General features: G+C 48.8%; 4 protein-coding genes across 5 annotated transcripts; 3 read left to right on the top strand and 1 right to left on the bottom strand.

Moving 5' to 3' along the window:
- The first annotated feature begins 271 nt into the window (after positions 1-271).
- Positions 272-7488, top strand: vcpip1 (valosin containing protein (p97)/p47 complex interacting protein 1). 2 transcript variants are annotated; one of them, XM_029524294.1, is made up of 4 exons: positions 272-2921; positions 5076-5162; positions 5536-6194; positions 6255-6329. In XM_029524294.1, exons 1-4 carry the CDS (start codon positions 272-274, stop codon positions 6327-6329), a joined length of 3471 nt encoding a protein of 1156 aa, XP_029380154.1. The 2 variants fall into 2 exon arrangements, with proteins under 2 accessions (XP_029380154.1, XP_029380153.1); XM_029524293.1 differs by having other exon boundaries at positions 5536-7488.
- A 2771-nt stretch (positions 7489-10259) lies between these two features.
- On the top strand, positions 10260-12833 carry dusp28 (dual specificity phosphatase 28). Its single transcript, XM_029525717.1, has 3 exons — positions 10260-10319; positions 11775-12159; positions 12699-12833. Exons 2-3 carry the CDS (start codon positions 11815-11817, stop codon positions 12831-12833), a joined length of 480 nt encoding a protein of 159 aa, XP_029381577.1. The 5' UTR covers positions 10260-10319; positions 11775-11814.
- A 488-nt stretch (positions 12834-13321) lies between these two features.
- proca (protein C (inactivator of coagulation factors Va and VIIIa), a) lies at positions 13322-16527 on the bottom strand. Its single transcript, XM_029525716.1, has 8 exons — positions 16458-16527; positions 15882-16039; positions 15677-15701; positions 15189-15299; positions 14726-14866; positions 14523-14641; positions 14285-14402; positions 13322-13896 (listed from the first exon to the last, which is right to left on the bottom strand). Exons 1-8 carry the CDS (start codon positions 16525-16527, stop codon positions 13322-13324), a joined length of 1317 nt encoding a protein of 438 aa, XP_029381576.1.
- A 2959-nt stretch (positions 16528-19486) lies between these two features.
- LOC115058363 (inner ear-specific collagen-like) lies at positions 19487-21577 on the top strand. The gene is made up of 4 exons (XM_029525715.1): positions 19487-19934; positions 20012-20092; positions 20305-20385; positions 20634-21577. Exons 1-4 carry the CDS (start codon positions 19487-19489, stop codon positions 21575-21577), a joined length of 1554 nt encoding a protein of 517 aa, XP_029381575.1.
- Positions 21578-23169: the final 1592 nt, after the last annotated feature.

The raw sequence follows: 23169 nt of genomic DNA, 5'->3' as shown, positions 1-23169 counted from the left end.
AAATAGCTTCAATCGTCGTGGCGTGTAAATGCCTCGACGCGGCTGCGCAGCAGAACTACAACTCCCACAATCCAGCGTCATTACGTGTGACGTACAGCAACGGTCAGTCGCACAAGAAGAAAAAAAACAACAGCCGCTTCCGTGTTGTTCTTGTGTTATTTTGGTGAATAACTGTCGTTAGCGGGGTCCGGGCTCGTCTGTCGGAGTCAGGGTATCATGGTTCTGTGAGGCCGACGGACCGTTTCAGCTTCTTTTGTGTTTCCTCCCCGAGATGTCGCTTCTTCAGAGCTCAAAGAAAAAGGACAAGCGGATTTTGTCCGGTACCTGTCCGGACCCGAAATGTCAGGCGAGGCTGTTCTTCCCCGCTCACGGTTCCGTTAGCATCGAGTGTACCGAGTGCGGCCAACGCCACGAACAGAAGAACCTGCTGAGCGTCGAGGAGGTGACGGATCCAGATGTGGTGCTCCACAACCTGCTCCGAAACGCCCTGCTGGGAGTCACCGGGGCCCCGAAGAAAGGCACGGAGCTGGTGAAGGTGATGGGGCTGTCCAACTACCACTGTAAGCTCCTGTCCCCGGTCCTCACCCGGTACGGCATGGATAAACAAACCGGCAAAGCCAAGCTGCTGAGGGAGATGAACCAGGGCGAGATGTTCGACTGCTCGCTGCTGGGAGACAGAGCCTTCCTCATCGAGCCGGACCATGTGTCCACCATGGGCTACGGAAAGGACCGCTCAGGAAGCCTCATATACCTGCACGACACCCTGGAGGAGGTGAAGAAGGCCAACGGCAACCGGGAGTGTCTCATTCCGGTCCACGTAGATGGGGACGGCCACTGCCTGGTGCACGCTGTGTCCAGGGCTCTGGTGGGCAGGGAGCTGTTCTGGCATGCCCTGAGGGAGAACCTCAAACAGAACTTCAAGCAGAACCTGGACCGCTACAAGGCCCTGTTCCAGGATTTCATCGACGCAGCGGAGTGGGAGGACATCATCAATGAGTGCGACCCCCTGTTCGTCCCACCTGAAGGTGTACCGCTTGGACTGCGCAACATCCACATCTTTGGTTTGGCCAACGTCCTCCATAGACCTATAATCCTGTTGGACTCCCTGAGCGGAATGAGGAGCTCCGGGGATTACTCAGCCACCTTCCTGCCCGGGCTGGTGCCCGAGGAGCAGTGCCGGGGGAAAGACGGGAAGCTCAACAAGCCCATCTGCATCGCTTGGAGCAGCTCTGGAAGGAACCACTACATCCCTCTGGTGGGGATCAAGAACACGGTGCTGCCCAAGCTGCCGGCCCGTCTTCTGCCAAAGGCCTGGGGCGTCCCTCAGGAGCTCATCAGGAAGTACATCAAGCTGGAATCGGACGGCAGTTGTGTGATTGGAGGTGACCGCAGCTTGCAGGACAAATATCTGATGAGGCTGGTCAACGCCATGGAGGAGGTGTTCATGGAGAAGCACAACATTCACCCATCACTGGTGGCTGACGTGCACCAATATGTCTACAGGCGGACCGGCGTGATCGGTATCCAGCCTGAAGAGGTGACGGAGGCAGCTAAGAAGTCGATGATGGAGAACCGCCTGCACCGCTGCCTGATCTGCGGCGCCCTCTCTGAGCTACACATCCCTCCGGAGTGGTTGGTTCCTGGTGGGAAGCTCTACAACTTGGCCAAATCAACACACGGCCAGCTGCGGCCAGACAAGAATTACAGCTTCCCTCTCAACAATGTGGTCTGCTCTTATGAACCCCACAGAGACGTCCTCATGCCAGATTACAAACTGAGCTCCCTCAATACCTGCAACTGGTGTCATGGGACGTCTGTCCGTCATATCCGCGGTAACGGATCTGTGGTTTACTTGGACGGAGACAGAACCAACACCCGCTCACAGGGCGGGAAGTGTGGATGTGGATTTAAGCATTACTGGGAGGGGAAGGAATATGACAACCTCCCTGAGGCCTTCCCCATCACACTGGAGTGGGGGGGTCGGGTGGTGCGAGAGACTGTGTACTGGTTTCAGTATGAGACTGATACAGCGTTGAACAGCAATGTCTATGATGTGGCTATGAAACTGGTCACCAAGCACTTCCCGGGGGAATTTGGCAGCGAGATCCTGGTGCAGAAAGTGGTCAACACCATCCTGCATCACACGGCCAAGAAGAACCCAGATGAGTACAACCCGGTGTCCATCGACGGGGCTCATGTCCAGCGTCACACCGACACTGCAGACACTCAGCAGGTGGTGGACCCGCAGCCGCCCACAAAGATCATCCTGACTGGGCAGAAAGCAAAGACGCTCCACAAGGAGGAGCTGACGATGAGCAGAGCAGAGCGCAGCATCCAGCAGAGCATCAGCGAACAGGCCTTCGTCAGTCAGAAGAGACGGACTGACAAGCTGAAACAGGAGCAGAAAGGACACGGCCGGGCGTCTTCCCCCAGCGGCTCTCCAGAAACATCCTCCTCCTCAGCTCCGGCCACGCCCACCAAATCCTCCTCCCCCTCTGCATCCTACAAGGAGAAGAAGATCCGGGTGACCACCAGTGATGGTAGGCAGGCCATGCTGACCCTGCAGGTCCACACCACCTTCTCAGAGCTGCAGAGGAGCATTGCCAACCAGTTCAGCGTGCCGCCATCACAGCAGTTCATCCGCTACGGCTTCCCACCTAAGGAGCTAGTCCCTCCAAAGGACAGCGAGGAGAACGAGCCGGTGGCGCTGCAGCACGGTGACAGGGTGACGGTGGAGATACTGAGGGGCCCAGAGGACAAGAGCCCCACGGCCTCCATCCCTCGGGCCTCCAGCTCGCACTCCGCCCTCCACTCACTGAAGAGCGAGGATGGCATGACGTCCAGCAGGATGAGCAGCCGAGAACTGCAGGACAGCATCGACCTTGAGATGTCCTCTCTCTGTCTCCTAGCAACCTTGATGGGTAAGAATACAAAGTGTGACATGTAGGCCGCCTCCCTCGAGCCCTTCGCCCTCCTAATGAAGCTGATTTCACAGAAACACAGTTCAGTTGTGGAAGCAGCTTCAGGCAGATAAACTGACTCGCATTGTCCAGGTAATCTGAGGTATCTGATAAATATCTGTAATCATGCCTCAATAAGTTAAGTCAGAGCAGGTCTATGGTTCCTTCAAGTAATAATTTTCTGATTAATCACTTGGTTGCTCAGATGGTTGAACAGGTAAGTAATCAATAGTAAGTCGTAATATAAAAGTTACAGCTTTTATAGTCTGAGCTTTTTCTGCTCACCCAGGCCAAATTTATATTTTCTAAATAAAGAGATAATTTGATTGATTAAAAGTAACGTGGTGCTCTGGAGGCACTGCAGAGTCTGGTGGTCAATGACTGCTACCTCTTCACCATCCGAAGTCAGGAAACATCTGATAACACAGCTGTCACAGAAATATTGGTGTCTGGACTCTGCTCTGCACTTTAAAAGTTACATTCACATATTTTAGAGCTTTTCTCACAGTTTTCAGTATCATCTTCTGACCTCTCTTTACTGCCAGAGGAGCTGTCCCCTGATGGTCATTCAATACTTCACAGACCCAGGTCCAGGTTTAGGTTTAGAGGTAGATGAAGGAAGGATAGATGGTCACTGTGTTACTTATGAATTGAATTGTTGTGAGACTGTGCTGGGGATGTTCAGGAACTCTGTCAGGGACTCCACTTCAGAAGTTATCAATGTGATTAGCTCAGAACCTGAAGTCTGGAGATAAGACCTCTCCAGTAGATGTGTCTCCATGTCAGTCTGCAACAACTGGAGTGAATTTGTGACATTGAATGAGCTCACGTAATGAAACGCAGCGTTCACCTCAGTGAGCGCTCCGAGGCTTTGGCCCAGAGGTACAGCTCATCTGTGTGTGTGAAACACCTGCAGGTGTCGGCTGAGCGGCTGATGGAGCTCACAGGTTGCTGGTGAAAACACATCAGAGGGTCTCGTTTCTGATCGGCTGCTCTGAAGCCTACCAGAAAAAGTGTGTGTGCTGTAATGTGCTGACTCAGGTGTAGGGCCTGCCAACAGGGTCAAGGGTCGCGGGTGCATTCAGATAAACAGATCAGCAGGCCAACAGGCCAGCAGGCAGCGTGACAGAGAGCGTTTGTCGATATTCAGGGAGGGTTCATCTGCAGGCCTGACGCTGCATTTCCTGTTTGAGCTCATATTCAATAATCTTCTGCTCCAAGACAGAACACAACAGTGTGTTGATTACGTGGACACGTCATACAGAAACGTTTACTTCTGTTAACTTCTGTTACTATCTGCTCTGTCAGATCATTTATGACTCAGTGTCACATTAACATGTCTCATTCATGTGGCTTCAAACATCTCTCCAGAACCGCCACAGGGCGCCCAGAGAAATGATGACAGAGTGTTTTCATAGAGGAAGTCCACAGACAGGAAGTAAAGCGACATGTTGGTCAGCAGGAGAAAAACTGAAACCATTTCTCTGCAGACCAGCTGTATGGATCAGGGGGGTGGGGCTACGCTGTGACTGACAGACTGTACTATCCAATCATGATGGAGTACAGAGCCGGTCAGATCCATCTCCAAATGAAAATGGTGTTCAAAGACTGTTTTCTCTGTTACTGACAGAGACGAGAACACAAACTCACTTTTTGTTTGTCAGAGTTTGCAGATCAGTTGTAGTCACATTACTTTTGACTTTCAATTCGGTGGTTTCAATAACTATAAGCAAAAATACAACCTGTTATTTCAGGCAACTCATTTTGATTTTATTCTAATGTTCTTCTCTCTCCACTGCGGATAAATTGTGTTTTATTGTTTTGGTGGTCTTTACAGTGCCATAACTCCTCAGTGGTGTGACCCCCTCCGACAAACTGTGTTTGTTATTCTTGGTGAAGGAGTGAAACTGTCCAGGTTGAATTACATGTATAATCAGCAGAGGTCGTGTTGAGGATGAGTCAAACCTGATGTTATTGAAAAGAAATTCCAACTGGATGTCTGAACTCAGAGGGTTCAAAATGTCCTGACTCCCTTTAAAACAGTTGTGTGTCTCAAATGGCAGCTGGTTTGTTAAAATCTCATTAACTTGTGCAGAATGTTTCTGTCTGTTCCAGGTGAAGATGTTTGGTCGTATGCAAAGAAGCTGCCGCACTTATTCCAGCAGGGGGGCGTCTTCTACAACATTGTCAAGAAAGACATGGGTAGGTTTGTTATCAGGGGGATTTGTGGATGAAATGGTCAGTCGGTGGAGGATGAAACAAAGACATCACACATCTTTGTACACAGAGATGCAGCCACAAATAAAATATAATGAAGTTCAAACGGGAATAGATGTCAAGTTGCTTCTAGTGGTCAGTAATCTTATGTCCAGGAAAAGACTACACTGTCACTACAGAGCGTCTCTTTTTACTAACACACAAAAACATGAAGGCTGACGATGACAGTCAAGTCCAGCAAGGTTAAGAGTTTTATCACAAAAGAAGCCTCTTTTTTAAGTTCTTTTCCTTCTGTTGTTAAAGGTCTATATTTTAGTTCTGACCTCCAACCTCAGTTCCTGAACTTCCTGTCTTCCAGGTCTGATGGATGGGAAACACTGCACGCTGCCTCACCTGACGGGGAAAACCTTTGTGTACAACGCAGCAGAAGAGCGTCTGGAGCTGTGCGTGGACACTGCCGGTCACTTCCCTGTCGGCCCTGATGTGGAGGAGCTGGTGAAGGAGGCGCTGGTGCAGCTGCGGTCAGAGGCGTCCACCAGGGGCAGCAGAGAGGGAAGTCCGTCACACGGCGTGCTGCGGCTGGGGAGCGGTGGGGTTGTCCGTAAGAAGGAGCAGCTGCAGAGCGTCACCGCCTTCCAGGGTAAAGGTCACTCTCTGGGCAGTGCCGGTGGCTCCTCCCCTCCAGAACACCGGCCTATCACACGGCAGCACAGCAGCGGCGTGGACCTGAGCGCCAGCGTGTCGAGAGGTCCACCAGACCTGTCAGACATCCCTGAGGACACGACCCGAGAGCTGGTCCGCATGGCGCCAGGCTTCGTCACCATGAAGGACGGTCGCGGTGTGGACCCGAGTCTGATGGAGCAGCAGCGGAGGAAGCTGCAGGAGATGGTCTCCTCCATCCAGGCCTCCATGGAGCGCCACCTGAGAGAGCAGCAGAGTACTGCAGCCGCAGGGGGCAGGGCCAGTCAGGACCGGACAGGCGGGACTAAGACAGACACAGGCCAACCAGCATCGACAGCCAGCCACCAACCTCCAACTGCAGCAGGTGTAGCATCAGCTGGAAAAGCAGACGGGAAGGCGGAGGAGCCAGAGGAGATGGAGAGCCAGGACGCCGAGCAGAGCAACACCATTGAACCCATGGATCACTCCTGATCACTCCTGACCCCGCCCTCACCCACCTGGCCAGCACCTGTGGGTCGGAACGCCTCAGGTCGGACCCCACCGCTTTGGTCTTCATCGTGTTTCTTTGTCTTTGCTGCATGACTACAGAGCGGGCCGACCTCCGTGGGCTCTCCGTGGGCTCGGGGTGGGACATCAATCGATGACTCGATATATTGCGACACTGTCAGCGATGCATCATTGATACTGTCACACCACGATCAGTTTTGTTACAGTATTTTTCTTTTATTGATGATGTATCATAAACAACCGTCTTAATATGTCGCAGTCTCTTGTTTGGAGACGGACTTGTATCTTTAGCCCCGTGATTCCCTCTCACTGAGGTCAGAGAAGGAAAACCTGCTCGGACTCTTGTGTGAGACGCATTCCTGTAGATAGAAAAGTCCTCTGCGTCTTAATCTGCCCCCAGAAGAAGAGCTGCTGGCCGCCTCCGGCACAACATCCTGCTAACATGCTTCCATCGAGGTGCACTAGCCCCCGTACGCATCAACGCCTTCGCCACAAATCTGCTTTCCGCTGTCCATCTGTCTGACAGCGAGGACACTTTGTGTCCGCTTCACTGAAATAAAAGTTTATTTATTCCTCTCCTGCTCCACCCGTAAGCAAGTAACAGCTGCTGCAGTTTGACACTTGTCTCCTGCAGGCTGTGCTGTATTTTTCACGTTTTAAACCAGTTAACGTTTGTTGTGTTCAGTTTAACACGGGGTAACAATGTGTATCCACATATCAGTATCTGTGTGTCAGTAAGCAACAGGAGATGTCGCATTGGCCCGAAAATGCCAAAGATGTTTAAAGTCATTTTACGACACGACGGCGCCGCCATCTTTGTTTCTTCATGTTAAAACAACCTTTAACTTACATTTAGTGGTCGCAAGCATTTTATACACAAACCTAAAATGTCTGTTTTTCTAAGTAATGATGTGATTGGAGAAATAATGAAGCAGCTTCACGAAGGTCAAATTAGTTCTAGTTCTTCTTCTGAATATTGCAGCTTGACTCTCTACACCTAATTCTGAAGGTCCAGTGCCTGAGAAAGCTTCACTGAAGCCCAAAAGTTTCACTTTGGCAGATTTTGTGAGACGATTTCAGTTGGAATGATGTTTTTTGCCGTTCAGTAGTAAAAAAAAAAAAAGAGAGAACTTGGTTCCTTTCTGTCTACAGAACACCACATCTGGGGGCTGATGGTGCTCAACAATGTCTTCACACACTATCAGCTCCTGTGATCTGGATTGGCCTCATTGGGATTTCCATTATTTCTTCATTAGTTGTGCAGCTTCGTTATTCACCCTCATTAGCTGCATGTGTCACAATTTAAAAAGGTTATTAAGATTTTTTTTTTTTACAAAACAAACTCAGTGAAAGCTGACTGAACAGAAGGGACTTCGGGCGTGTGAAGGTGCAGCCGGTTGGTGGAAGACAACCTTCAATTATTTTACTATTTTTATAAAAATAACATTTTACTTTAAGTTGTAAGTTGTGCAATGAAAAATGAGGATGATGAAGATTTAGGATTTCTCCAGAAAAAGACTGTTCTTAACGTGTGGTCACATTAACAGCAAGTGATGTACTGTCGGCGGGGCAGGTGGCCAGTTTCTGTATTCTTGAAATCTCCATTTTTTTAAAGAGAGAACACGACCAAAGAAGAATCAGGTTCAGGTTCAGTCCACTTCAGAAACAGCTTGAGGACCTGACACCCTAACCGGGTTTTGGTTGAGTACTTTAGGCCACCTCATGTCCGTTTCTTCGAATGTTGCTTCTGCTTACAAAAAAAAAGTGTTTGGGTTGAAGTTCTTGTAGGCAGAAGTTTTAAAACAGCAGAATGAAAGAGTCTTTGTCTTTATTCAGGACTCACCGAGCACTCGAGGTAAAGTGTTTATTTTAGGACATCAGAAATGTGAAACTATACGGATGGAGGCAGAATGATCAAAATATTCACACAATAAGAGGCCGGGCAGTTTTACAGCTTCTGATTTGGTGGTTGCAAATGTTTGATGAGGAATTTGTGGTTCTTTGGATCTGAAATAGCTCATAAAGACGCCACAGTTTTGTGGTGTGGATCTTCAGTAGTTCAGCGTTTGGGCTTCTGGATGCTGAGGGTCATCCACGTTTAAAGGAAAAGATCAGCCATGTAGGGAAATATCCAGAGATGTCCCGGCTGAGCTCAGAAATGAACACTAATATCTTTGTCCTGATCAGGAGGGTTTTTCCTCCAGAATCAAAGCTCCATGCTAAGCTAACTGTTCTATGCTAAAGAGCCAAGAGATCAATCTGAACTTCTAAGTTTTGATCCAATCCCCAATAATTTTCCCAAAACATCTCTTCCTTTGGAATAACAGGACTCTGTTTACACTTTTGTTGCCAACAAAAGGTTTTTCCACATCTCCACGTTGTTCTTGAGCCAACATGGAACTGATGGAGGAACCGACCGTCAGGCCTTAAATTCCTTAAATCAGTTTGTCTTACACCGACTTTCCTTTGTTTTTGCTTCACAGTATCTTTGTGTATTTGAAGTTAAATCCTCACGTTTGATTTTAGGTTTAAAGCTCAATCTCAACATGTGATTCACAATCCTGGGGAGTTTTGTGTGCTCTGAGGTGAAAAAATGTAAGACTTAGCACTTTGTGGAAAAGAGGGAAGGTTCAGCAGATTCCCATCAGCTGGAGAAGTTTGCTGAGACGACGCTGCTGTAACAGACTTGAAGTTTTTCTTTGTGACTGCTGTACTAATGACATGAAATGTAATCCAGTTGTATAATAGTATATATTGTAGAATATTTGGACCTGTACAGAACCTACAGAAACACAGATTGTTCAGTTCCTTCTGCTGTTTTTTTTTTCTTAATTTCTCTGGTTTGCTAATAAAATATTGATACACGGCTTCGACATCGCTGTTTGCATGTGTGATGAATTTTCAACCGCAACAATAAAATCACTTCCTTCACTTGTTTCTGCATTTTGTCGTCACTAACAGATTTCTCTGTTCGTCTGTCTCGAGCAGGAGAGAGAAACATGCTCGTTCATGTTTCAGAAAAAAAAAAAAACATTTTATCACTGTTGTCCATTTTCTGACGTCACCACAGTGTTTGTGAATCTTTGAGTGGCGACTTTGTGTCTTTTTCAGAAAAGTCACAAATCAAACAGCCTCTCAAGGCGCTCTTTCCATTTCTGGAGAGAAACCCAGCCATTGGTGATGAAACCTCCAGGAGAACCTCCAGGAGAACCTTCAGGAGAACCGGATCCAGTTTGGGTTCCTCCTTCATCTTCAATTGATGAGATAATAACTGAGAGTCCAGTCTGCTACTGGACTCTCTGAACCTGGACCTGGACTCTGGTTCTGAAGATGTAACCAAAAGCTAAAGAGTCTCGAACCTTTGTTTTATCTAGTAACCAACAGGGGGCGACAGGAATTAGTCAGATTGGATTGAAGTCTATGGGAAAACCTCCCAATGTGTGGACACATGATTAGCATGTGACTGACAGACTGAATCCCCCAATCAGAACAGAGTCCCCTTTTCATTCTAAAACAAATGAACCAACAAATTAATCTGGATGATGTCAGAGCCTGTTAACTGAGTTCGGACAAAACAAAGTTTCACGCTAAAATGAAGGAAGGAAACAAAAACAGGCGGACTCTGGTTCCCGGCCAGAGGTGAGGCCTCGGCAGCTGTTTGTGTGTTCAGCAACTGAATGCTTAAAGTTATTCAGCAGATTTTTTTACTAGCTGTGAAAAATCCAGCACAGAAGTTCAACAATGAATTAACAAGAAATTATTGCTGATTATAACTTTTTCCGTTTTCTCCCTGTCCATGAATGAGAGCAGCTTTAGGACCCAGAGCAGAGCAGCTGTCAGTCTGAGCAGTAAATATAGCAGCAGTGTGTCTGAACCGTCTGATTTGGACCAGCAGGAAACAGCCGAGTTCATGTGAAGAGACGGAGACAGGAGCCTGGAGATCAGCTGATCAATGTAAGTCAGGGTGTCCTTGGTGAGGCGTTCACTGACCTCGTCCTCGCTGTGCTGATGTGTTGGTCTACGTGACCTTTAATTCATTTTGAGGATGATTTTTCTTCTATATTTTAACCTTCGTGTTTGTGTTCTTATAACCAAACACAGATAACAATAATGTTCTAAGTGATTTATTAACCTGCTCAGAGAACTCACCAAACCAGGCAGACGTTTGGAGGTTGATCCAAATGATTGACTGTGTTGCTCTGTAACAGCTGGAAGAAGACAAACAGCATCAAGTTTTGTTTTCACTTCACAAACTAAACTTATTATTCCAGTTGGAGCACTAACGATTACCGAGCAAACGCTTCAGAAGATCAGTTTTCAAAACTCAGCAGGGAATTCACTGCAGGTGTTACTGTTGGTAAAACGCACTAACAAGGTGCGTTTATGGTTCCTGAGCTGGACAGAAACGTCATCGGTCTCATTTATCTGCCGGCCATTTTGTTTTTCTGACCTGCTGTGTTCTCTCTCCTGATTGGTTGGTTCAGTCTGTCAGTAACTCCTCCCCTCCTCTCTGGTCTATGGGACATTTTCCCATAGACTTCAATACAGTATGACATCTTTAAGACAAGTGAAGTCGCCCCCTGATGGTAAGTACATAGAATGAAGGTTTAGGCTCTTCAGCTTGGACTTAACAGACCCAGGTCCAGTTCCAGGTTTAGAGTCAGTCCAGGTTCAGGTCCAGGACAAAGTTTAGAGTCCGTCCAGGTTCAGGTCCAGGTTTAGAGTCAGTTCAGTTCAAGGTTCAGGTCCAGGTTTAGAGTCAGTCCAGGTCCAGGTCCAGGTTTAGAGTCAGTTCAGTTCAAGGTCCAGGTCCAGGTTTAGAGTTCGTCCAGGTCCAGGTCCAGGTTTAGAGTCAGTTCAGGTCCAGGTCTAGTCAGTCCAGGTCCAGGTTTAGAGTCAGTTCAGGTCCAGGTCTAGTCAGTCCAGGTCCAGGTCTAGTCAGTCCAGGTCCAGGTTTAGAGTCAGTTCAGGTCCAGGTCCAGGTTTAGTCAGTCCAGGTCCAAGTTAGTCAGTCCAGGTCCAGTTCCAGTTCCAGGTTTAGAGTCAGTCCAGGTTCAGGTCCAGGACAAAGTTTAGAGTCCGTCCAGGTTCAGGTCCAGGTTTAGAGTCAGTTCAGTTCAAGGTCCAGGTCCAGGTTTAGAGTTCGTCCAGGTCCAGGTCCAGGTTTAGAGTCAGTTCAGGTCCAGGTCTAGTCAGTCCAGGTCCAGGTTTAGAGTCAGTTCAGGTCCAGGTCTAGTCAGTCCAGGTCCAGGTCTAGTCAGTCCAGGACAAAGTTTAGAGTCAGTTCAGGTCCAGGTCCAGGTCTAGTCAGTCCAAGTCCAGGTTTAGAGTCAGTTCAGGTCCAGGTCCAGGTGTAGTCAGTCCAGGACTCTCACCAGGTGTCCTGATGGATCTGTGGTGTGTCTCCAGTGAGCCTCAGGTGGAGTACGGAAGCCTGTGAGGGTCCGGGATGCTGCAGCTGTGTCAGGTGACCAACGCGCTGTTCATCAGTAACTCCCGCTCGGCCTGCAGCTCGGAGCTGCTCCGGAAGGAGGCGGTGACTCTCTGCGTCAACGTGTCCCGCCAGCAGCCGTTTCCTTCCGGTGACCTCACCAAGCTGCAGGTTCCGGTCTACGACGACCCGAACGAGGACCTTTACAGCCACTTCGACCGCTGCGCCGACGTCATCCAGGCGGAGGCGGAGCGCGGCGGCCGCAGCGTCGTCTACTGCAAGAACGGGCGCAGCCGCTCGGCCACCGTAGTTATCGCCTACCTGATGAAGCACCGCGGGATGACGCTGACTGCCGCCGTCCAGGTGAGCACGTGCTCTGACGTCAGCACGGCCCGTCGCCTATATCGTGTTTTAACCAATTCAAACCAGATTTGAAGGGGAAGGTGGGGGAAAGAGGGACATTTTCCCATAGACTTCAATATCAGTTCGGAGGAGGGGCATTTTCCTATAGACTTCAATATAAGGACATTTTCCCATAGACTTCAATATCAGTTCGGAGGAGGGCCATTTACCTATAGACTTCAATATAAGGACATTTTCCCATAGACTTCAATATCAGTTCGGAGGAGGGCCATTTACCTATAGACTTCAATATAAGGACATTTTCCCATAGACTTCAATATCAGTTCGGAGGAGGGGCATTTTCCTATAGACTTCAATATAAGGACATTTTCCCATAGACTTCAATATCAGTTCGGAGGAGGGACATTTACCTATAGACTTCAATATAAGGACATTTTCCCATAGACTTCTATTACGTCCCGTGGAGTCGCCCCCTGATGGTCAGCGGATAGAATGTCCGGTGTTCTGTTTCTGTTTCGTTTTTCTTTTTTGTCCTCCAGAAGGTGAAGACGGCTCGTCACGTCGTCGAGCCGAATCCCGGCTTCCTGTCTCAGCTGCAGAGATACGAACAGGAGCTGAAGACCAGACGGGGGACACCGAGTCCTGACCCGGGAACCGGATCAGCGCCACACTGACAGTGTCAGGTTACAGTAAGAGTCAGGGGAGCCTGATCGGACCGGACCACCGTCCACGTCCATCAAATAAAGCGTCACTCAGGAATCATGTTTGTGTTCTCTGTCAAATCATTTCCTGCACCTGACCTTTGACCTGCGCGCCCTCCTTTTATCTTTACACACATTGAGCTGCTGTCATGGAGAGGTTGAACTTTGACCTTGAGTTCCCTGACTGAGTCGAATCACATGATATACGGAAACTGTCCTTATCGTGATGCGTTCGCCGCCAATTCTGATGCTTCTTCCTGCGTCAAATTGAAGCCAAAGCAGACATTTTGGTGCCAATGATTCTAGAAAGTACCGTTCCTTTTTTGGTTCTGTGGTGAGGAACCTGGTACAGACTCCGACCGCCTGAAGCTTCTCGGATGTCGTTCACGGGGACGAAAACGTGTTCGGCCATTTAAAAAAGGAACTGAAGCGTCTTGAGTCAGACTGAGTTTATTGAACAGTTACAGAGGTGCAGTGTTACTTCGGTCCCAGTCCCCACGCACTCTGTCCATCCACTCGTTGTAGTTGGACACTTTGGTGTAGATGCCCAGCTTGTCCTCCAGGCCGCAGCCCTCGCCCCAGGACACCAGACCGACCAGGAACCAGGTGTCTCGGTACAGAGTGACCATGGGTCCTCCGCTGTCGCCCTCGCAGGCGTCCATCCTCTGTCCCAGGATCCCGGCGCAGAGGACGTTGTTGGAGATGTTGTTGGTCATCTTCTGGGCGCAGACGCTGTGGCTGACCAGCGGGATCTTGATGACGTTCAGCGCCGAGCTGAACTGGGTGCTGTCCAGGTTGTCTTTGCCCCAGCCGCTCACCACGGTGGTGGTGCCGTTGAGGTGGAGCACCCGCTCGGCCAGCTCGCGGCTCGGCAGGCAGATGGGGATGATGTACTCGGAGAACGGGGCGGGGGTCTCCAGGCGCAGCAGGGCGATGTCGTTGTCCACCGTCCTGCTGTTGTAGTCGGGGTGTTTGAAGTACTTGATGACCTTCAGGGTCACTTCTGAACCTTCCAGGCGGTGACGCTCGTAGTCACCTGAGGACACAGATCAGAGTTCCCTGGATATCAGTCCGAGGAGGTACATGAAGGTTTACTGCCCCCCCCAGCTGGGAACCGGACTGCGATGTGAACACACCTTCTGGCTCTGCTCCGTCTACTTCCACACAGAAAGCTTTTCACTAAACCTTCCCTTCCCCTCAGTGACACATTTCTGAGAAAACAACCTATTTCACTCTGGATAACTGGATGTCGTCCAGGTGAGAGTGAAGGGGTTACGGTTGGGTTAACTGCAGAGCACCGACAAAGTCCCATCTGGACGTGACGGACGGCGGCTCATTGGACTACAGAGATGAACCTTTCCATATCAGGTTTTCTTTCTGTTTGCTTCCAGTCGAACGCAGAATGAAAGCTGAAGTGAACTCACCGAGCCGTACTCTGAACCTGAGGCTGTTGTCCAGGCAGTGAGCGGCCGTCAGCACCCAGTTCTCATCGATCAGGACGCCGCCGCAGTGAAACTCTCCTTTGGCGTTGAGCAACAGCACCTGCACACAGAAACACTGTCCAGCCTGTCCACGTGTTCTTTGGGTCCTTTTTTTATTTATTTTTTTATTTTCAAACGTATCTGAAAACAGGCTCGGCAGCAACAGTAAAGCTCATGTTACCTGCCAGGGGCTCTCTCCCTTCTTCCCCACCTCCCCTCCCACCATCCATGGCAGCAGACCGTCCATTGGTTTGGTGTACGACGACCGGCCAATCAGCAGCTGACCGCAGGACGAGTGGCCTGCCGGATGATGGAGGGAAAAAGGTTTGGTGTGGTTGTTCCCGGTCAGTCAACAGTCCCACGGCGTATCTCTGATTGGCTCACCTTTGGGAACGCACTTCCTGGAGTCGTCGTGCAGTTTGTATCCGCCCACACAGCTGCAGCTCCGGCTCAGCCTGTCCCTGCTCTCCGTACAGTCGTGGTCACAGCCGCCGTTATCCTCAGAGCAGTTGGTGGCTGTTTGAGCTGAAACACAAAGTCTCTGTTTAACGTCACAGTTCAAACGTCAAATCCAGCTCAGAAACGTCTTCTCTGTTTAAATGTTGCAGTTAAAATCCTTAAATCTTTATTTTTCATTAAGTTACACTGAACAACACAAACTGTTTGGACGTGTATTTAAACAGGAGGGAAAATGAGATCACATTAAGAAAGACTTTGGACTCCGGTGATGTTTTTCTACAGATTTCTACTCCCTGACAGCAGCTACAGCAGCAGGACCTGGAGACTGACGGGATAACAGCGAGATAAGAATATAACTTTAACACAAATATAACACACACAGACTCACTGTAGTCACAGTGTTTGCCCTCGTAGCCGCTGTTACAGCGGCAGGCGTAGGCCTGAAACAGATCCACACAGGTTCCGTTGACACACAGGTTGGAGTTACACTGGTTCCCATCTGAAACACAGTCAGCTCAACGTGAAATACGTTTCCCATAATGCTCTGCAGGTGCTGCAAACACAAAGTGTCCGCCCAGCGGACGACACGTCCTGGTTCAAACCTGTTTGTACGTCAGGGACAGTGATGATTTTAATCAGCCGAGTGTGAACGGGTCACAATCAGAATCACAAACTTGTCATCGACAGGGTTCATAGTTTACACAAGAAACTGTAAAAACACAAAGAACCCCCCCAGATAAAGTGTTCAGTCAATGATTCACTCTAATTGGTTTCCGCTGTATTGTTGGAACGTCTGTGTCTCTGTCTAACTGGAGTATCTGAAGCCGGACTCTGATTCTGGTCCAGGATGTTTGTTGTGTTTCATTCATTTCCTACCTGTGTACACTGTCCAGAACTCCAGCTGCAAACAGACAGAACATGTCAGTGATGAAGCGATTAAAGTTCCCCTCATGGTCCTCAAATGGACCTTCAAAATAAAATATGGACTGCTGCTGGTTCATTGTGAATGTAATCTCTAAGATGAACATACGACATGAAAAACTTTTCTCTGGAAAACAGTTGAGCTCTTAGAAGAACTTACTGTGGCTTCTCTGGTTTCAAAAATCTCTCTGGCTTCTTCGAAGTCACACCTTTCCTCCACACATTCACGCTCCATCGAGGCGGGTTTCAGCTCCTCCAGGAAGGAGTTCGCCCGGCGGGAGCGGAGCAGCATGTGGGCCTCCGGGGCGTCTGAGAAGACTGAGGGAGGCCGAGGATTAGACCAAACTGAAGGCTTCTGTGCTGACAGCATCTTTTCTTATAATGTCATTCCCCATATAAACAAAGTGGAACCAAATGTTGTGGCCACTGGCTCCACAAAAAAAAAAAAAACCTGATAAAATCCTGACATCGATGAGAGCAGCAAAGATAAATAACAGGCACAGAAATAAAGAACAGATGTGAAACTGAAACTGAAGATAAGACAACAGGTCAAAAAGGAGAAATCCTTTTCTGGTTACTGCTGAACGTATCCCCTGAAACATGAAGGACCTCAGTTCAGAATTCATCACGTCTTTGTGTCGCAGCCGTACAAACCAAAAAATCCCCCTTTTTTTTTTTTTACAGAACCAGAACCATCTTTGTGAGCCGCTGACTGATGTGGCCGACGGACCCCCACCTGAGAGGCTGAGCACCGAGGCCGACCACAGAGCGGCGACCACAGACACACAGAGCACCAGGCGGGACATGATGTCAGCCAGCCCTGCAGCCAATGGGACGAGACGGACACCAAAGTCAGAGGAGAGACATTAACATTCATAATCCGGAGCGGGTCACATGACTTACCAACTTAAAGCAGGTCGATGAGATGAACCCTGGAGGAGGCAGAAGAAGCAGATCGTGAGAAAACGATTCAAACAATCACTTCAAACCTCAAACAGGAGACGGACCCCGTCTGACCCTCTGTGACCTCTGACCTCTGTCAGCTGTACAACAGGGGTCCCAGACCCTGGAGCGGGGAGGGGGGGCGACGAAACCAAAAGCAGGACTCAGAAAGAAGAAGATCTCAGAGGGGACGGAGGGTTTTTGTACTTACGTGTGGCGGAGCGACGACGGACAGAGACGACACTCCGCTCTGATTCTGCGGTTAATAGCTAACTACCAATGTTTACTGAGAGTCCACAGTCTGAGCCGACACCGGGAACACAAACACAACCTCCACCCACTCACCCCTCCAGCTGATCAGCAGGGCATCACACTGTACTGAAGTCTATGGGAAAATGTCCCTCCTCCGCCTCAGTAAACGTTTTCCTGATGAGTTTATGGTGTCAGCCTTCAACACAACCTGATGTTGTCTTGAAGGGGGGGCTTCTTTCCTGCAGCCACTTCTGTTATCAGTTGATGTGTTTCTGTGTTTCTAAAGAAGAGTTTGCTGAGTTCACATTAAGGTCACATGACCCTCCAGAGTTTGACTGCTCAGCTGTATCTTGTGGGAGCTTCAGTTCCCATCAACCCCCCCGACTGGAATGCCGGTCTTGTTGAACTGGAGCAGGTACAGGTCGGGGTGTCGCTGGGCCCCGCCGGCTGTGGAAACCAGGACACTTATGAAGGTTAACTATTCATCTCCTCGTCTCCTTTTGTGCTCCAGACTCATTCCCTTGGCTCTGTTTTCCTTTGTGTCCGGGGCTGTTTGGATTTTTCAGAATAAAAGCTGGCCTGTGGACATAAAGGGCTGGTCTCTGGTTCCAGGGTGACTCTTCCTTGGGGGGACTAACAGCAATGTGGAAGGTGGCGAAGGAGGGCGTGGTCTTCCCAGGTGGACTGTGTTGTGGTGAGCTGGTCTGAGAACTGGCCTGCTGCCTGCTGTTTTGAGTTCAGGCTGCCTTCCTGTTTGTTCCCTTCACTCGGACCAACTGTTCTCTCTAGACTGGAGTGTTTGATCGACACGGATCAACGAGATCCAATAAACGATGTTCTCCCAAGACCCCCAGATGAGCTTTTTGTTTTTCATGTTTTCTTCTTAACTAGAAATGTAAAATGTAAAACAGGCTCTCAGAGTCTGAAGTGATGTCTTCAAATGTCTGAAGAGACAAACCTTCAGTTTACTGTGATATGAAATAAGTTTTCAGGAGAAAGAAAAGAACGTTGATTAACAGGCAAAGCTGTAAATGATCAGGAGAAGCACCTGATTACAGCGTCACCAACAGGAAGTGTTTCTGGACAAACGCTGGTCAGACGTAGGATTCATTTGGTTGTCTGATTAGGGAACTAGGGCGGCGTTGACATTTCACACCAGACATGACAAAGAAAGGACTGAAGAAGAGAAGGAAGCAACACGAGGACGGAGAGCTGACTTTGGGCCTTATTGAATAAAAACACAGAATGTCAAAGTGTGAAGTTTATGAGTATCATTTCACACTTTTCAAGACGGTTTCAAATTTCAGCCAAGTGTCGTCCAGTGTGCGCCGGTTTGTTCGTCCCCTGAGAACGTGCTGTGAACAACTTGTCCTCCGCTTTTAGAAATGTGTTATCAAATAAAAGTAGGCTGCTCATTGTGGAGGATTAGATTTCTGTATTGTCCCACATCAACACAAAAAGAATCTCCTCCTTCACCAAAACATCTCAGTGGGCTGTGGATCTGAGGTTGGTGTTCCCAACAGCCTTTTCTTCTTTTGTTGAACGTGTTGGAGTTTGAATCTAAACTCAGTTTCGGTCCAGTCTGCTCACCAGCACAGTGTGGGAACCCAAATGAATGGTAAACAAAGATTATTATTTGTGTGTTCCAATCAGCCGGAGTAAAGTCCACACACACCTTCCTCGCATTCATCCCAGATTTAAAACATGTTGAAATGAGAAAGTGCTCTGATTTCTGATCGAACTGCAGGAAAGCAGAACCGGAGATCTGGATCTGCAGCACTGATCCATTCTCTTTAAAGGAGGTTTAAATAAAGAGGAGCTGTTTCATGAACGGAAAAGAGGCTTCTCCTCTTTCTGCTCTGAATATTTTTGCAGTTTCACGGTGAAGGAGGTCACATCGCAGGCAGCAGGCCCAGTTCCTCCTCAGCGGGACAATGAAGACGCACCCCCGCCCTCCCCAGGCGTCCCCAGGCCTCCACCTTTGTCCGCGGGCCCCGGCAGGTGGAACAGATCCTGAATGAGCTTTTGTTTTGGGCGAGGTTTATAAAAGGATCAAAGTGCCCTCGATCCTGCTCAGATTCCCACAGACTTTTCTGGAGATGATGCTGAACGTCTCGGACCGAGCGGTGAGTTTTTCAGATCTGGCTCCTCAAAATATTTATTCAGAATTCATGTTTTCAAGGCCAATCTCTGCTTCTCCTGCTTCACTGATCATTTGTGAAAGAGCTGTGAAACAAACCAAAGCAGCTTTAGGTGTGAATGTCGAATTTCCCCATTTAAAGATCTCTAGCTGTAATTTACGAAAAGCTATGAATGAATTCTTTAAACAAAATGGCATTTACAAACTTTAGAAATAACTTTTTCTGTCATCCTATAGATGCTGCAATTAATTGCTATAAACAAGTTAACTTTAAGTGTACACGTTGTTTATGGTCACGTTGCGTCTCTGTTAGAAAACATTTTCAGACAAATCAGATGACACTTGATTCTGACAAACAAATTCCACTGACAAACATAACTAGTTAAAAAAAGACAGCCATAGGCTCACAGGTAGGTCTCACCTCCTTCGTCATGCTCCTCTTCTTCCAGATGTCGCTGAGGCTGCTGGGACTCCTCGTCTCGTCCTGCCTCTGCTCGGCGATGTTTCAACCGAAACCAGATCAGAAGGAGTCCAGTGAAGAGTACGGCTCCGCCTCGGACCCCAACACCTACCACTGGCCCGGCGGCACGGACGAGAGGAGCTCTTCTGGGTCGTCTGAGGAAACCTCTCCCTGGTCACCGGTGTCTCGTGGTGGCCCCCGGCCGGTGCTGCCCCCCCCGCCGTGGCCGTCCAACGAGAACATGACCAGTGGCCTGGAGAAGCCCAGGATCCTGACCTTCGATGACCCATTTCTGTGTGACAGGCTGATGAACGCACCTGTTCCACCTGCTGTTGATCAGATTCCCTTTTTCTGCATGTGTTCGTACTGTAAAGGCAGCGGGGGGGCCAAAGGGGACCGTGGAGACCGGGGCCCTCCAGGCATGTAGACTTCAAATCAGCAGGTCAAAGGCTGAAGTATAAAAAAAAAAGCTGAACAGACTGTGATTTCTGATCAGGTGCTCCGGGGAGTCCTGGAATGAGAGGAATGACCGGATTCAAAGGTCGAGTTGGATTCACAGGCCTTCAAGGAATGAAGGGTGAGTTACACACCACTGCACAGGAAATGACAACAAATCCAACATAACACGAGCCCTGTTGTTGACCTGAACATCTACAGGTTCACTTAACGCTTTAACGCAGCCTGGCAGTCCGATGGAAAGAAATGAGAACGTCAACAACTTTACATTTAATATGAGCCTGAAAAACCATGCAGGTCCACTTATCCTCACTTCTCTGTCTGCTGTTACAGGTCAGAAGGGCGACATGGGGCAGAAAGGGCAGACCGGTCCGTTTGGTTTTACCGGGTCAAAGGGCGAGCGGGGCCTAAAAGGTCAGAGATCCTTACACATAAAAGGTTGTTATGGTTAAATGGACGCCATGACCGAACCAACAGCTGGACGGCATCATTAGCCGAGTTTGTTCGGGTTCAGACGCAGAATGTGTCCTCAGTAAGAATTTGATAGTGGCTCAAAGATGATGCCTCATCAACATGGCTGACCCAGTCTGCTCCCTTTTCAGGGTGGCCCATTCCGCCCCACGCTGAGATGTAATACGACCGTTGTTGATGTGTGTTTGCAGGGGAGAAGGGGGACAGAGGACTGCTCGGGCCCCCGGGTGAGCAGGGCCCCCAGGGAGAATCTGGCACATGTCCCGCCTCCTGTGAGAGTGTGGAGGGTCCACCGGGTGTCCAAGGCCCACCCGGACCAGCTGGAGCCCGGGGCTTGCCTGGGGTAAAGGGAGCTATGGGGCCGAACGGCATGATGGGTGATAAAGGTGACATGGGCAGACCCGGTGACCCCGGGGTGAGTGGTGAGAAGGGAGATCGAGGTGAGACGGGGGAATGCGAGTGCTCCGATGGGATGAATGGCAGCCGCGGGCTGACAGGAGAAAAGGGGGCTAAAGGGGACAAAGGCGACATGGGTGTCCAAGGTGTTCGGGGGCTGGTGGGGCCAAAAGGCAACCAGGGCGACATGGGGCTGATCGGCCAGCCCGGTCCCTGCTCCCCAGCTATCCAATCAGCATTCTCAGCGTGTGTCAACGAGTCCTTTCCTCAAGAGAACATGCCCATTCCGTTCCCACACGTCGTGACCAATCGGCAAGGACACTTCAACCCCCTGAAGGGAATGTACATGGCCCCCGTCAACGGCACCTACGTCTTCTCCTTCAACCTGGCGGTCGCCTTCAGGACGCTGAAGGTTGGCCTGTTCGTCAACCTCTACCCTCTGATCAGAATGACAGAAGGAACCAGCCAGGCCACCGCCAGCCAGAGCCTCGTCCTCCACCTGTACCGAGGAGACCAGGTGTGGCTGCAGGTGAAGAATACGCTCACCAACGGCATTTTCACCGACAGCGAGAGCAGCAGCACGTTCTCCGGGTACCTGCTGTACCCCGACACCTGTGAATTTCCTCTGGGACGAGATCACCATCATCATGTCAGGGTGTATCAGGAGGGAGACTTTAGCTGGGATGGTCCTCCTCCCCCTCCTCCCCCTCCTCCCACCGCCACCACCGCCCAGCCATAGTAGGCACCGATCAGTCAGTCAGTCATAGATGAAGCGTCCGCATGGATCAAATCAAACATTCAGTGTATTTAGAGCTGTTATCTGCCCCCCCCCAAAAAAAGACCGACTAACCACGTCGGTCCAGACTGAAATTCCAACAAACTGAACGGGTTTTTGTGGTTTTGGATAATTAATGGATGGATTGTAATGGACTTCAGACATTTTGGTGATCCTGATGGCTTTTCATCAGATCACCCTTTTAATTTGTCTAATAATTTTAATGTTTGGTTCAAATTCCACAATCTGAGCAGACAAATATTCCAGCCTGAAGAAGGAAAGTGTAAATAAAGAAAAAAGAACAAGTTTAAGAGAAATTGAACAAACCCCTTTATGATTCAGCTCTCCCTTAAATAAAAAACCTGGACTTACACAGACTTCTGCAATTGATCGTGCACTTATTATAATAAAAGTTAAGACTGCTGATAAATGTCTAAAAAGCACTTTACACCCTCGGAGTAGATTCATTTTAATTCTTGAGCCTTTTGTCATTTTACTCTCTTAAAGTGGCTGCTTCTATCACAAGACCTCCAACATTTAATGTCAGCCATTTTATTATTCCAGACAAAAGCCAGTGTGAGTGTGACGTCCAGTTTGATCAACTTCACAGCAGATTCAGACTCTTCGGCCAAACGAACAGAAACATCCACTTTCTGCCGTTTCTTGTGTGACAGATGGAGGATCAGGTATGATACGAACATTTGCATTTTCACATCTTGAGTTGGTGTAGTCTTGACTCATACATGTTGAAGTCAGGTCTGAGAGGAACATTATCAAAAGCAACAATGTGGAAAACGACCAAACATCCATTAGACGGCATCGTCTCCAAGAAACAAGGCAGAAGTTTATTGATTTGTTGACCTGCCACTTTGGGAGCGGATAGTGATGAAAGATTTTGTAGGTCGGTCTGATGTTAATATCTAAATCATCTCTTCAGTAAAATGGGGTTGTTGTGACGGAGGGTGAGATGAGCAGCTGCTGAGGTGATGGCTGTTTGAAAAATCGTTTTGGTATCTGATGAGTCGACCAACATTCAACATATTATCGGTATCTAATGATGATGTGGTCGGCTGTTGTGTGTCCCATCTTGTGATCTGTACACTGCAGGATTTGTCTGAAATTAAAAATCTATTTTCTCCCCACGTTTTGGTTTGTTTGACTGAACACCAACAGGCTGAGAAACAGAACGGCGGTCTGATTTAATGTGTTCACAGTTACAGTCACAGACACGTTCTAGAAAACCTAAACATTCCTACATCTGAAACACAGTGACGGAATAATCAACTCAGCTGAGTCTGAACACAAAACTTCAGCACACCAATCACACACAGTGACACTAAAGGTGACCTAACCCAGAGCACTACGAATAAATGAGGACCATATCTGTGGTTTCAGCATGTTGACAGAAGAATGTGAGAGCAAAGAAAACATGACATTTAGTACATTTATCTAAAAGCTTCATTGCTGTTCAGTATTTAGTCGTGTCAGTCAGAGAATCAGATTCAGGGACGTGACGCAGCGTGTGCAGTATTCTGTTCCTGCTGTAGTTTTCTACT

Source organism: Echeneis naucrates, chromosome 17 (genome assembly GCF_900963305.1).
Source record: "Echeneis naucrates chromosome 17, fEcheNa1.1, whole genome shotgun sequence".
NCBI classification, from domain to species: domain Eukaryota; kingdom Metazoa; phylum Chordata; class Actinopteri; order Carangiformes; family Echeneidae; genus Echeneis; species Echeneis naucrates.
This window is presented reverse-complemented; position numbering and strand designations above follow the sequence as displayed.

What these genes read in the sequence shown, in the direction of transcription:
- proca (XM_029525716.1), bottom strand. Translation starts at nt 16,527, where the DNA reads ATGTCCCGCCTGGTGCTCTGTGTGTCTGTGGTCGCCGCTCTGTGGTCG. An exon ending in GGGCAAACACTGTGACTACA is followed by an intron (nt 14,867 to 15,188) that starts GTGAGTCTGTGT and finishes TTTGTGTTTCAG; the next exon opens with CTCAAACAGCCACCAACTGC. An exon ending in CAGGAAGTGCGTTCCCAAAG is followed by an intron (nt 14,642 to 14,725) that starts GTGAGCCAATCA and finishes ATCATCCGGCAG; the next exon opens with GCCACTCGTCCTGCGGTCAG.
- dusp28 (XM_029525717.1), top strand. Translation starts at nt 11,815, where the DNA reads ATGCTGCAGCTGTGTCAGGTGACCAACGCGCTGTTCATCAGTAACTCC. An exon ending in CGCTGACTGCCGCCGTCCAG is followed by an intron (nt 12,160 to 12,698) that starts GTGAGCACGTGC and finishes TTTGTCCTCCAG; the next exon opens with AAGGTGAAGACGGCTCGTCA.
- vcpip1 (XM_029524293.1), top strand. Translation starts at nt 272, where the DNA reads ATGTCGCTTCTTCAGAGCTCAAAGAAAAAGGACAAGCGGATTTTGTCC. An exon ending in TCTCCTAGCAACCTTGATGG is followed by an intron (nt 2,922 to 5,075) that starts GTAAGAATACAA and finishes TGTCTGTTCCAG; the next exon opens with GTGAAGATGTTTGGTCGTAT. An exon ending in CATTGTCAAGAAAGACATGG is followed by an intron (nt 5,163 to 5,535) that starts GTAGGTTTGTTA and finishes CCTGTCTTCCAG; the next exon opens with GTCTGATGGATGGGAAACAC.
- LOC115058363 (XM_029525715.1), top strand. Translation starts at nt 19,487, where the DNA reads ATGCTCCTCTTCTTCCAGATGTCGCTGAGGCTGCTGGGACTCCTCGTC. An exon ending in AGGCCTTCAAGGAATGAAGG is followed by an intron (nt 20,093 to 20,304) that starts GTGAGTTACACA and finishes CTGCTGTTACAG; the next exon opens with GTCAGAAGGGCGACATGGGG. An exon ending in GGGCGAGCGGGGCCTAAAAG is followed by an intron (nt 20,386 to 20,633) that starts GTCAGAGATCCT and finishes GTGTGTTTGCAG; the next exon opens with GGGAGAAGGGGGACAGAGGA.